General features: G+C 35.7%; 1 protein-coding gene across 1 annotated transcript; it reads left to right on the forward strand.

Moving 5' to 3' along the window:
- The first annotated feature begins 8,209 nt into the window (after positions 1-8,209).
- On the forward strand, positions 8,210-11,076 carry LOC21391548 (subtilisin-like protease SBT1.4). Its single transcript, XM_024175777.1, has 2 exons — positions 8,210-8,503; positions 8,632-11,076. The coding sequence occupies exons 1-2, from the start codon at positions 8,352-8,354 to the stop codon at positions 10,829-10,831; spliced, it is 2,352 nt and encodes a 783-aa protein (XP_024031545.1). The 5' UTR covers positions 8,210-8,351; the 3' UTR covers positions 10,832-11,076.
- The last annotated feature ends 3,969 nt before the right edge of the window (positions 11,077-15,045 follow it).

The following is a 15,045-nucleotide window of genomic DNA, read 5'->3' on the forward strand; positions in this document are numbered from 1 at the left end:
GAGGTCGGATGGCGGAGATATCATGACGGGAAGAAATGGGAATTTCAGAACTTCCCCCGGCGATTGCGGCTGATTCCGGCGGGGTTGGAGGTCGTGCCGCATGTCGTTGAACTCAGCTCGTCGAGATCTTTCTATTGACACCGGTGGTGTCAAAAATGGAGGTCGGAATCTTAACTTGAGTATTTGGCCATTGATGGTTTGTGTGAGAGAGAATGTGAGAGGAGAGAGAGAATGAGCGAGAATAAGAGAAAGAAAGTGTAAGAACCCTAAAAATTTCACTATATAAAGTATCTGATTAAGGTAAGATTACGTGCCTGATCTTATCCTCAATTATTTCTTCTAAACAGATTAAATTTATACTGATTAGAGGTAATTAGTTTAGCTCACGTAAGTTAATCTACTACTTACAGTCCAATATCAATTTCTGAATAATTCAATATTGTTTTATATTCTTACTCGCGTAATATTTCAAATTGTTTCAAGTCTTGAAATTAATTTTAGACTGAATAAATTCTAAATTTTAATTTTCTGTATTCTATCCCGAGAATGACGTTTCTGACAGTGTTAACTCCCGAGCTCATATTGTATCCATCTACTATAGGTATTTATCTTGTGACTTTTAACCTAAATGTCTAGCAATTAAGGATTTTTTCTTCTTTTAAAATGCCAGTGCGTTTTTTTTTTTATACGCCGCTAACATCGTGCTGTGCTTAGAGATTCTTGAAATTAAGATTCTCAAACTATACTTGTACTGAAAATTATTCCGCCTTAAAATACGGCGAGAATTTATCGATCGAATTTACTTGATCGAAACATGAACTTAACATGAAATTTGCTATAGAATTTAGGAATACATATATTAATTCCATAAATCCTCCATTCACAATATAACATAATATTTTCTAAGAAAATCCTTGGCTTAAAAATACATAAATTGTATTATTTAAGGTCTGAAATTTTCTCAGTCATTACAAGAAGAGTCCCTTTGTGGTATAAGGGATAGTTGAGGTTCACTGCTCACAAATGAGGCTCGACCAGGATTCTCGCTTGTACCAGCTTCACGTTTCTTCTTTGCCTTGAGTTCATGCCACCACTCTGGATATCCATGTAGCTTGAAACATGTGTCTCTATTATGTTTCATATTCCCACAGTGTGTACAGCCCCCACCCTCTACTTGTGACTTTGACTTTGTTGATGTGTTAGGCTTTCCACTGGATAAAAATTGAAGTGAAGGTTGCTGCTGTGATTTTTGTCCTCCTTTTGATAACATAACCGCACTGGTCGTGATATCTCCTTTTGTCAACATTACTGCTTGCCTTAGATCTTCCATGCGGACATGTGCATATGCCTGCTCTACTGTAGGAAATGGTTGAATTTGAAGCACGTCTCCTCGGATCTTGTCAAGGCGATCATCTAGTCCATCCAAGAATGTGTAAACTCTATCCTCCTGCAAAATAGAGTTATACTTTTGTATGTCGGTTTCACATTTCATCGGATTTGGACGGCGAAAATCGATTTCTCTCCATAAGCCTTGAAGACTGTTGTAATATGTTTCGATAGATCCTCCACCTTGTTTGAGCCTTATCACCTTCCTCTTGAGATCATAAACTTGTGAGGTGTCGGTGCCGTCAAAATATGTTGTAGCAATAGTGTCCCACACTATTTTCGCCGTTGGGAATCTGATGTAGTTGCCGATCAGTTTTGGACCCATAGAATTAATCAGCCATCCCTTCACCACTGCATTTTCCATTCTCCATTTTCTGAAATTAGGATCTGTCTCTTGGGGTTGTGGAAGATCCCCATTTATATATCCCAACTTGTCTTTGCCTGAGATATACATCTCAACAACCTGGGACCAAAGTCCATAATTGGTGTCGTCTAGCTTGATGCCAATTGGTGCAGCAGTAGATTCATGAATCAATAGGGTAGGTGTTTGGTTCAACATTTGTGACATTCTGGACGTTAGGTTTGCAAGGATTGAACTTTCTCCTTGGGAATCCTTTGTCAAGGGAGTACGTTCTTCCATTGCTCTCAATCTCTCTGGTATTTTCTTTTCCTTCTTTCGGCTATTTTACAGAGACATCTATAAGTTCAAGAATCTTTGCTCTGATACCATGATACAAAGGTACCTTTCATTATATCTTTCAGAATACACGAGGGTGCTTATAGATCATGTACAAGAAAAATCTATTCTAGGAATGTAATAACTACTATGTACTATTCTAGGCTAAAATCAATGATATTACATAATCAGTGAAAATTAGGAAATAAGAAAAGAATCCCTATAATCTCTCCATGAGATCCTCTGTCAACAACTCACGCCAACAAAATATGCATTTTTCTCAACATGCTTCTTAATTCGGATATCAATCATCCTTTATTTTCCCTTCTTTGGGAACGGATAATTTTGGGTCCGATGGTTTTGTTTTTGTTCTTGAACGTGTGTTTCTTAAATTTGGGAAAAATCTGTTCCGTTAATATTCTTGTGACATACTGATTAGTAGGTTTCATGTAATTATGAGTTGCAAACCAGTTCAAGAAGAAGATTGGTTCAACTATAACGATCATTCATAGTTGAAGCCTTTTTCACCCAAAAAAAAAAGGACCATTGATAGCCTGTGTAGAGTAGTTTATTTGATAAATCAATATTGCTCCAGGGCTGTTCATTATCACATCCGAATATATAGCATTGGTTTTATTCAATCAGGAAAATGGTCTATGAAAGATTATATCCGGTTGCTTTAAAAGGAAAAAAAAAAAAAACAAAAAATGAGTAAAAGAATAATCGATAGAATTTTATGAAGAAAACTGTGATGCTATGATAAAAAATGAGTGTCAAAAAGAATATTTGACATTTTAAGTATAGTGACATTTTGAACTTTACTTTTGACTTATTAGCCTTAAATTTTTGTTTTTGACAATTCTCATCCCCGACACTCAAATAAATTGACAAGCGGCTTTTGAAATTTAACAATGGTAATCATGTTTACATTATGTGAGAACTTAAAATTTTACAAAAAGAGTTTTAAGGTGTAATTTTTCAAAATTAAAAGTTTAGAAGGGTTATTGGCACAATTTAGGGTGTATAACGCGACTCTTTTAAACTTTTAAATCAATAGCAACTAAAATTCATCAACTTATCAATAGGGTGTATTATGTAAAAACAAAAAATTTATAGTATAATTGTGCAATTTATTGTAAAAACATCTGTGTTTTTTTTTTTTGGCAAATAGTACTATTAGTCCCTAAACTCTTCAATAGATGAGAGTTTAATTCTTATTCTTTTAATTTTAACAAAACGATTCTCAAACTCTTTAAATTTTGACAATTAAATCCTTTCGACTAAATCCGTTGGTTTATAAACGGTTGTAGACAAGTGGCATTTAAAAGTGAGCTTTCCACATCGAAAAGGCTAAAATACCCTTCTTTTACAATCATCAGGAAAGAAAAAAAAAACAAAAAGAAAAAAAAATGAGGAAAAAGAAGTTTAGGACACACCAAATAAAAAAAAAAGGGTTGAAGAGCCAAATCTGGAGACGTTTGGTTCATGGATTAAAATTATGATATTAGAATTATTTTTTATTTACGTGTATTTTTTGTGAGAGAAAACACTGCAGTAAACTATGAACTATGATTCGAATCAGGGTACGAATTCCTTACCAAACGTCACCATCTCTGAGTTGACTCTTTGCAATTCTCGATCTTGTACCAAATTACACATGATGATTTCATCTCCATACCAGCAACCTTGGTTGCATAAAAAAGTATGAGAAATTATGAATCTAGTGGAGCGAAGAGTTAACCACCGACAATAGGAATTGGTAGATTTGGGGCGGCCCTTGGGCAATGAGTTGGTGGATCTGATCAGCGCGACGAATGAGCATTGGTAAAGTTCGTCGAAGGAGCGGCGGCGCTCGGTAAAAGAATTATTCTCGTCTGGTTAACAAGATGCTGGGTCGGTGACGGACTTAGCTGAGCTGAACTTTGTCAGATCTGCCACAAAACCCGCATCACCGCAAGCCAAAATCTGTCACGAATCGCTGCACTCTGAGCAGCTCTGGGCCTGTCGCACAGTTCCCTCGCGTGAATCCCCCATTACAAGCACCCCCTTATGTCCAAGATCATTGTACTTATTTATTTATTTATTATTGTGTTTCACCTTATGGTTTTCTGGGTACTTGAAATTTCTCAACTCTCTTGATACACTTAACCTTGGATGTTGCCTACGTTTATGAATGAATGGAAATGATGACGGAATTAACGTGGGTGAGTATGTAAGTTTTTTCGTTTGTCTGTTCTTCTCCACTTTGATGAGTATATACATGGAATCCAATCTACATTTTGTTTGCCATGGACGGTCGTTTGGATTTTTTTCCCACTATGCTCTCTATGCTCCCCTCTCCAAAATCCTAGATGTTTTTATTCTGTGTTGCTAGATATAGAGATATGAACTTGATTAAAGTTTGAATTTCTGATTTGTTTGTAGATTGTTTTGAATATCTAATTTAGGGCACATTCATTTCACCGATTTAAATATAGAATTCAAGTTTTGTTACAGTAAAAAGTTTTAAAAAATAATCACATTTAATTTTTTTATTATAATAAAAAATTCTTATATAAAATCACATTTCAACTCAAATTATAAAATTAAACGAGTCATTAATGATTTTTCAAATTTATGGATTTGGGCATTAGTTTCTTACATATATATTTTTCTTCTTTTTTCATGTTTTTTAGTTTTATTTTTTGTTAAAAATATAAGTTGAAGTTATTTTACTGAAATACCCGCCTAAATCACATGTACTGTACATGAAAATGGTTTAATTGTTAAAATTTAAAGAGTTTAGAGACTATTTTATCAAAATTAAAAAAGTGAAAACTAAACCGTTGCATATTAAAAAATTTGGGGACCAATAGTGCTAATTACTTTTTTTTTTTTTTTTAGCCGCTTCTCTCTCTTCACTTTTGCAGAAGCAAAACCTAACTTCACCACCAAGCTTTCGACCGGGCACCGTGTAGAAGGCCAATTTCTGTGGCGAAACGTTTGGAGCAAGGAGAAATTTTGGAGATCATAAAATTTTGAGGTAGGGTTTTCTCTCTTGGTTTTTGCACGAGTTATAGGAGCCCTCTGTTTTCAGCCCTAAAAGTCTGAGTTTGGATTTTTGATTTTAATTAAATGTTTTTAAATTTATCAATCCCTTTTAGTCACTGATTAGGGTTCTGGGACGTGGGAATACTGGTTCATGTTTTTATGAGATTTATGTTAAAAAATAAAAATATTTCTGCAAAGATTAAGGAATCAAGCCGAAGCTTAATTAATATGAATGAACATGATTAGTTTCAATATTATAAGTGTTTTATGCATAATTAGTTTAGAGTTTCCTACTAATAAGGGGCCTTAGGCAATTGCCTTGCCGGGTTTACCCTTAAGCCGGCACTGAGTTTATATGAACAAGCTATGCCTAATGCATCATTAGGATAAACAATATTTTGTTATGTGACTATTGATTTATTAGTCTTATAAAGTATTTTTCAGAGTAACACCAGATATTGCCAGCTTTTGTTCATCAGACTAGTTCTGTTTTAGTTGGTTAGTATTTTTGTTTTGTATCATGGGCTGTAAAAATTTGGGGAGAATTTGATTTTCGAGAAACAGAATGAATTTGAGTCAATTGGAACACCCTGATTTCGGAAGTACAGGTGTTAGAGAAATTTGAGTGTAGATGGTGAAAAGAATGCAGAAATAAGAGAGGGTTTGAGGTGTATAGGAATATATTTTTTTAAAGTTTTATTTGCCCTCACTTCTCAAAGTTTGCTACTGAATTTTAATGGTAAATTACTCATAAGATACAACAAACATTTGAACACAATATCTAGCAATAATATTGAGTTTCAGAATATAAATCAAGTCTGTAAACTTTATAGAGAATTAATTAAATACAGAGGTGTCATTTCATGAATGAATGCATCATCTTTAAACATTACAACCATTCTCATAAAGTTACATTTTCAATGTAAATGTATCTTTTCATATATTAATACACACATTACAATAGTTATATTTATTGCTAATTAGTGTTTAGATATGTATGAAAATATATCACTAATTAATGTAATGGTTCGAAACGTATTAAATCACATAAACTCATGAAAACATTGATTTATACATAATTTCCGTTGCAGCGGAGGTTTTCCCGCTGCAGCCGCAAACAAACCCGAGGCATACAAATATTTCGGTTGCAGCTAAAATATTTCGGCTGCAACCAATTTGACCGAATCAAAGCAGTTTTCCTGCTACTACTTTTGAAGTCCCTTTTAATATGAATTTTTATGTTTTAATACTCAAATAACTTGTGATCTTAATCGAGAGATATTATAATCTCTCTAATAACAGGCCTACAGGAGCCTGCTGTGCGGAGAAATGGACAAAGAAGATCGACCCATGTTTAATCTGACTCGTAGGTTCTTGGTGCCACACAATTGTAAGGAGACAGCTTCCCAGTAAGTGATTTCCTCTCTTCTTGCTCTGTTTGTGTGTGTGTGTGAGTTAATTTTTTAGTTATCCAACAAAAACTACGAAAGTCTAGTTTATGGATCATTGATGGCCGGTTTAGTTCGTTGATTCGAATTTTTAATTTGAATTGAGATGTGATTTTATGTGAGAATTTTTTACTGTAATAAAAAAATTAAATGTGATTATTTATAAGAGTTTTTTATTATAAAAAAATTCAAATTCTAAACTCGAATCAGTAAAATAAACTATTTGAATCTACAAAAGTCCCTTAGATTCTGTTCGTTGTCTTTTATAGTCAATAGTTTTCAATGACTGTATATGATATGGAGGTTGCAGAGGGAGACAGGGCTTTTCTTCGACATGACATATTTTTAGGAATGTGTGAGCAATGGTGAATGGGATAAAGTGGAGGAGTACCTATCCAAGTTTATCATCTATGACTAAATCAATCAACATCACAAAAATTGTCTGAGATTCGAGGGCAAAAATACTTTGAGGCATGCAACAGGTACGATCTTTGGTTTCATCTTGAAATTTATAACTGTTTGATAAATCGTTTAAGTTCTACCATTTTCATTTTGCAGGCATGAGGATCCCAAAACTCCTGAGATTCTAAGACTAGATATGGAATCTTTTGCTCCTTCTTTGCTCGCAAGTGTTAAAAAAGTAACGTTATGCTCTGGTTTTGATACCCAGTGTGGCATTCTCTGGTTGTTTTCTGTTGCTGGGTTTGCATCTCTTTCGCAATCAAGGTGTGGCTGTGACGACTAAGATCCTCTGGAGGTGCGACTGGCTGAGAGGCGAGGAGATCTGAAATCTCAAAGGGAATCGCGACCGGGAGCGGCGAGGAGATTTGAAATCTGGGGTGAGGCGGGGCTGACGACATGGCTGGGTTTCTTTAGCAAGATAAACAAACTGAGACTACGAGAGAGAGAAGAGGAAGCGAGCGAATGGTGAGAAAGGGGAAGAGATGTATAAATAAATTTTTTAAAAAAGAGACAGTAGTTTGGGGGTAAATTAGTCCATGTATTTTTCTTTTTAAAAGACACTGCGGCAGAAAAAAATAAAATGTGATTTTATATGAGAATTTTTTATTATAGTAAAAAAATTAAATATGACTGTATTTGAGAGTTTTTTTTATTGTAGCAAAATTCTAATTTTAAATTTGAATCGTTAAAATGAATGAGACTTTTGCCTTTCAATGTTATTCAATCCACGCCAGAAACTTACAGTCTCATTCGATTTGTAAATAATTTGAGTTTTTAATTTAAATTAAGATATAATATTTTTTACGAGATTTTAATTATAAAAAAAATTAAATGTGATATTTTTTTAAAATTTTTTAACTGTAAAAATTTAAAATTAACAATTCGAATTTATATCCTCTCTAATTATCTCAATATATATATGTGTGTGTACACACATATGGAGTGAGAAAATGCAAATACTAGAAGCAGAGTGCAGAGTTACTCCTCTAATTGTAGTCACTCATATAGTTATACATAACCGATAATTTGTCATTTATTTTATGGGTCCCACCAAAGCAGTAAGAGTCCTAACCAGTTGGTAGGTTTGTATTGGATATCATACCCTCAGACCTCACGACTCACAAGAACACTGGATAATCAGATCTATTATTTATGAAATGGAAAAGAAAAATAAATAAATGAAAGTATGGAACCAATTATTTGGACTTTTATCAATCAGATTCATGAATCTGGGCAGATAAACGTACTGGTTAACGGAAGAATAAATAAATGCACATAAAGGGTAAAACCCCAGATAAAAGAGTATTGCCCACAGTCTGGGAAAAATATCTCGGTGGCCGAAAAAAGCCATGGCTTCTCCTTCCCATCTCTCCCCCTTACTAGTCGTCTTCTCTTTGTTCCTCTGTATCGCCTCTGCAACATCCTCGGACCCATCATCAGATCACTATCTGATAGACGCTCCACGAACCTTCATCGTCCACGTGTCGAAATCGCATAAGCCCTCTTACTAGTCGTCTTCTCTTTCTTCCTCTGTATCGCCTCTGCAACATCCTCGGACCCATCATCAGATCACTATCTGATCGACGCTCCACGAACCTTCATCGTCCACGTGTCGAAATCGCATAAGCCCTCCTTCTTCACCTCCCACCACCACTGGTACACCTCCATCATCAGATCCCTCCCTTCTTCCCCTCACCCCTCCAAGCTCCTCTACACCTACGGCAAGTCCATCAATGGCTTCTCCGCCACTCTCACCGCCTCTCAGGCCTCCAAGCTCCGCGGAATCCGCGGCGTTGTCTCCGTCGTCCCCGACCAACCCCGGCAGCTCCATACCACACGGACGTACCAATTTCTCGGACTCACCGATAACTTCGGTCTCTGGCCGAACTCCGACTACGCCGAAGACGTCGTGATCGGAGTTCTCGACACCGGGATTTGGCCGGAGCGTCCGAGCTTCTCCGGCGCAGGACTGTCTCGTGTTCCGTCCGGTTGGAAGGGGATCTGCGAGACGGCGAAGGATTTCCCGGCGTCGGCTTGCAACGGGAAGATCATCGGAGCTAGGTCTTTTTACAAAGGGTATTTGGCAGCACTGGGAAAGCCGATCGACGAATCTAAGGAATCTTTATCGCCGAGAGATACGGAGGGTCATGGGACCCACACGTCGTCAACGGCAGCCGGGGCTGTGGTCTCGAACGCGAGCTTTTTGCACTACGCTCCAGGGGAAGCCAGAGGAATGGCGACCAAAGCCCGAATCGCTGCGTACAAGATCTGCTGGAGCTTGGGATGTTACGATTCCGACATTTTAGCCGCCATGGACCAAGCGATTTCCGATGGTGTTCACATAATATCTCTTTCCGTCGGATCCAGTCATGCTTCTCCGTACTTTTTGGATTCCATCGCCATTGGATCGTTCGGAGCCGCCCAGCACGGCGTTCTGGTTTCTTGCTCTGCCGGAAACTCAGGACCAGATGCGTATACTGCAACAAATATTGCTCCTTGGATTTTGACCGTTGGCGCTTCCACCATCGACAGAGAATTCCCGGCTGATGTCATCCTCGGCGACGACAGGATTTTCAATGGCGTGTCGTTGTATGCTGGTGATTCTTTGGGCGCTTCCAAGCTTCCATTAGTCTACGCCAGAGAAGCTGGAGATAGATACTGCCATGAGGGGAAACTCATTCCGAAGAAAGTTGAGGGAACAATTGTTGTCTGTGACCGTGGGGGCAATGCTAGAGTGGAAAAAGGAAGCGCTGTAAAGCACGCTGGTGGGTTCGGAATGGTGCTGGCGAATTTGGAGGACAGTGGCGAAGAGCTCCTCGCAGATTCGCATCTTTTGCCCGCAACTATGGTGGGTCAGATCAACGGGGACAAGATAAAGGAGTACATCAAATCGACCGAGAATCCGACCGCCACTATTGTGTTCCGCGGAACGGTGATTGGGTCTTCCCCGGCTGCTCCAAAGGTCGCTGCTTTCTCTAGCCGTGGCCCGAACATCCTCAATCCGGAGATTCTAAAACCGGATGTTATAGCTCCGGGTGTCAACATTTTAGCTGGATGGACTGGCTTCATTGGGCCAACCGATTTGGAAATTGATCCGAGGCGCGTTGAGTTCAACATAATCTCGGGTACTTCAATGTCCTGCCCACATGTTAGCGGAATCGCTGCTTTGCTAAGGAAGGCCTATCCGAGCTGGTCACCTGCAGCTATAAAATCCGCACTGATTACAACAGCTTACGATGTGGATAACTCCGGCGAGACCTTACGAGATCTCGCGACTGGTGAAGAGTCGAATCCTTTCGTACATGGAGCAGGGCATGTGGATCCCAACAGAGCTCTCAATCCGGGGTTGGTGTATGATGCGGGCGTTAATGACTATGTGGCTTTCCTCTGCTCCATTGGATATGATTCCGCTCTTATATCAATATTTGTTAGAGAGCCAACTAGTTCGGATATATGTGCAAAAACGTTCGACAAAATTGGGGCTTTGATTAGTTCAGGAGATCTGAACTATCCATCATTTTCTGTGGTGTTTGATTCGAATCGTCAAGTGGTTAAGTATAAGAGGGTTGTTACAAACGTTGGAAGTGAGACTGATGCAGTTTATGAGGTGAGTGTGAGCGAACCCGCAGGTGTTGACATCAAAGTTTCTCCGAGCAGGCTTGTCTTCCGTGCTGATAATCAAAAACAGACATTTGAGGTTACATTCACAACAAGTGTCGACTATATCAAATCTTCAAGGTTTGGTTCCGTTGTGTGGACTGATGGGACTCACCGTGTGAGGAGTCCTGTTGCATTTAAGTGGAGGACTGGGTCCGCGGCTTCCATGTGATTTGCGGATTAAGCATTGTATGCGCGAGCGAGCCCTTTTATCGAATTTCTAGCTAATCAGAAGGGGCTTTGTTTCCTGCAAGATGATTTATTTATCTGCCCTCTTGTACAAATTTGAAGATTTCAGTGTGGCCACGGATTATCATGAAATTGTTGTGAATTTCACTTTCTGTGTTATTGGTCTGGTAAAACATGTTGGTTAATCGTTGAAATGCATTGAAGTAATCAGGTAAGTGTTTTATGCAATGGGGATTTTCCCAGAGAGTTTATTTGAATCTTTCAGTAGAGGCTACAACATGTTTAACTTTTTAACTTCTCTCTCTTCCAAATAAAGAAATAAGATCATCGTGTTCACAAAGATGAAAGCACATCTAATTTATGATTGAAACGAAATTGCATTCTCGATTATCTCATTTAAGTCGAGTGTTGCTAAAGAGTGCAATAATGTCTACTTTGCGCAGAATATTATGGCCACATTATTTAAACTGGTAGCTTCTCCCTTCTAATATCACTTGAAGATTTTCAATAAGCTATCAGCTGTGTTACTTTAGCGATTATCTTTTGTTTTCTCCTAGGTATTGGGATGTCTATTGTTTTATTCTTTGCATATATTTATGCTGGTTTTCCATTTGTAAAGTCTTTTTCATATGGGGGAAAAGAAAAATCTCGAACGCCTGGAATAAAAGCAAATTTTCCAAATCCCATGCAATTGTAGACAAAACATACAAAGTCTAGAAAGCTCACTATTTATCTAGTACACATATGATGTCTGGAGTAAGATCACTATCACTAAAAAGATGAAATCAAGTAATGTTGGTAAGCGTTCGTTTGGTTGGAGGATTCAAACCATGTTATTTGAATTATTTTTTATTTACGTGTATTTTTTGTGAGAGAAAATACTGTAGCGAATCACGAATCATGATTCGAATCAGAAAACGAATCCCTCTACCATACGCCCTGAGTGATTTAGAAGGAAAGTTGAAAAGAAACGACTAATACTGCATTTCGTGAAAAGGACTAGTATTCAGCTTGGTTTTAGCACTATGTAGTTATTATGTATTTGTCAGAAGCGAACCAGCTCATTTGTGGCTATTCGTCAGTGTATAACTAATGGCCACAACTGAAGCTTCCACTCAGAATTGTCTGAGTAATGAGCCCATCAAGAAAAGTAGGATTATAAGCAGACAAGACCAGAAGATGCAAATAGTATGAAAGCATAACCAGTGGGCATCCCCACGTGGCGGAATTTGAGCTATGTACAAATCATTAATATTTAAGGTCTTATTTAGTTTAACGGTTTAAATTGTTGATTTAATTTAAATTGTGATTTAATTTAAATTGTGATTCGAATCGGTATTTGAATATGCAAATAAATTATAATTTAAATTAGAAATAAAATCTGAACTGTATTTGAATAAAGTGTTGAAAACTGTCATTCGAGTTTTGTAACAAATCTTATAAAATTTCATTGTAAATGATATTGAAAAATATGTAACATGGATGGAAATTTATTACTCTTTTCATTATGTACACATTAAAAAAATAATAATTTTAATCGGACTTAAAATGAAAAAAATAATATTTTTAAACTTAAAATTAAAGAGAAAGAAAAAGTAAAAAGTGAGTTATTTTTACTGTAGCACAACCATTAGGATGGTTAAATTCACGAGGGGTATGAATTCTGATTTTAAAGGGTTGAATTGAGGTTATAGGTTTGAATGACTCCATTTTTGCTAAAACAAACACCTATTTGAATTGTTGGGTCTGATTCGAATTGAATTTAAAGATCTAAATAGCTGAAATAAACAAGGGTTAAGTATTAAATCGTTACATTGAATAGATTTGATGAATAATTTTCAGGCCAAAAAAAAAAAACATAGGAAAATACACCTTTCTCAAAGCAAGGCCAGGATACTTAAGAAAACAGAAGGCTTTTAGAGAGAAAATTGTCCATTTTCTGTGACAATTATGCACTATTTTGGAATAAAGATGGTGACCCAAAAAGAAAAGGAAAAGTCTTTGCATAAATAACGCATCACTGTCAACAAGTGATAACAAGATACATTATATAATAAACAATAAACAAGCTAATAGTTCCATACTTATACATTGCTGTATATATAGGATAAATCAAGCAATTGCTAGGATAACACAGGAGACATGAATGTGAAAGCCGTGATTTTTATTTTTATTTTTTTATTTTATAATAAAGATCGTGAAAATGGGCTTTGTAAAGTAAGCAATAATGATACCTAACCATATTTGCCCCCCAAAAAAAGCAAAGCAAAAGATATATATATACACATGTGTGTGTGTGTGTGTGTGTGTGTATATATATATATATATATATATATAAAGAAGACTTCAAAAAACAGTAGAATCACTCACAGAGATTCGTGATCTTATTCCTGTACATGGCACAGTCAGCAACCCTGCACGATATGTGCACTAGTCGCACAAATATAAAAAATAATTTAAAATATGGAGGAAGATCAAAGATATATTGATGTTCGTCAAAAATGAGTAAATAAAGCGGAGTTGAGAGTTTCAAGATCAAGTTGAGTAATTTGTTAATTAATATTATTAAATGTTCTTAATTACTTTTACTCTAAACTTTAGGACATCATTTTTAAGCTAAGGACCCACAATATCAATTGGCATTGTGAAAAATAAAAAAAAGTTTCTGGTATAGGGTTTCAATTATTTCAAGAATTAGTATTTTAACGTTGTTGATTTTTTTTATTTTTTATTTTTTATTTTGAAAAGAATGGGGTTTTAATTTGTTAAAAAATGGCTTATGCTGGGCTATTAACGATACGTGTTAAAGTATTTGCCTTGTTAATTAGTACATTAGTATTTACTGGTTATATATGTCTCATATCTGCTACGCAAAGTGTAAAATATACTAGACATGGTACTCGAATAAAATAATATATAGAGGGGTCAAAATTGGTGGTTCCTTGAACCTCTTCCGGAATAAAAAATTATATCTCAATGAAACATGTTCTTAGTATCTTATATTTTTGATAATATTAAAACGGCATCTTAACGTTTTTAAAAATATCTTCTTGGTACCCTGAATCTAATTTTAGAGACATGTAGCCCATGTTTGTTTCAACCATCCGAATTGTTGTTTAGGATTTAAACCGTAATTCACGATTCAAATTGATGTTTGGTAGAGGACAATTCAAGGACAATTCAGACCATTAGCAATGGTTCAAATCCTTAAATTTTAGAATTCATCACCCCTCTAAATTCTAACAATCCTAATTATTTTCTAAGTGAAAACAATTATTTCTACTTTTTCTCTCTCTTCAATTTCAAGTTTAAAAATGTCATAACTTCTTTGTTTTAATTCCGATTAAGATGATTTTTTTTAAATATGTTCATAATGAAGAGAGGAACAAATTTTCATCCATATTGCATATTTTTTGATGTCATTTACAATGAGATTTTATAATATTTGTTGTAAAACTCTAATGATAGTTTTCAACACTTTATCCAAACACAGTTCGGATTTTATTCTCAATTTAAATTACAATTTATTTGTATATCCAAACACTGGTTCAAATCATAATTTAATATACCACAATTCAAATCATTACAGCTCAAACTAAATCAACAATTTGAATAGTTGAGAATCATTAGATTTTAAAAAAAATATGAAAATATTTTAAAACATTAAAATATTTAAAAGAAAATAATAATATAAAAAGGTTAATGATTTTTTTCTAGATGTATTAGATTTTGGGTAATTAAATGGAATGGTACTAAGGTCATTTTACATCTCAAAAATCAACTTCAGGGTATTAAGAAGATGTTTTTAAAAACGTCGAGGTATCACTTTAATATTATTAAAAACACAAAGTACTAAGAGCATATTTCGTTATAACACGGGATATCAAAATGATTTTATCTCATAATAATGAACACTGTCACGTTGATTTGCCTTTAAAATATATAATAAAATAATAATGAAAAAAATTGCATAAACAAAAACAAGGAGGAAAAAAAAATCAATTGTGCTGCGGTTTGTTTGTCTGTAATTACTTTCCTAGTGGTACCAATCGCGTTATTGTTTTAAGAAATAATACCTATTATTTATCTGTTTCCGACGTAAATGAGGGTAATTAACAAGTTATTGAGAACTCCGATGGTTTAGAAATATGTACATAAACACACAGGTATATACACAAATAAGTTGGAGTTTCATAG

Source organism: Morus notabilis, unplaced genomic scaffold, assembly GCF_000414095.1.
Source record: "Morus notabilis unplaced genomic scaffold, ASM41409v2 Scaffold936, whole genome shotgun sequence".
Classification (NCBI taxonomy): Eukaryota; Viridiplantae; Streptophyta; class Magnoliopsida; order Rosales; family Moraceae; genus Morus; species Morus notabilis.

Bases quoted from the DNA above. Each gene is read 5' to 3' on its own strand.
- LOC21391548 (XM_024175777.1), top strand. From the start codon at position 8,352: ATGGCTTCTCCTTCCCATCTCTCCCCCTTACTAGTCGTCTTCTCTTTG. The intron at 8,504-8,631 runs CTCTTACTAGTC...ATCGCATAAGCC, and splicing joins GTGTCGAAATCGCATAAGCC to CTCCTTCTTCACCTCCCACC.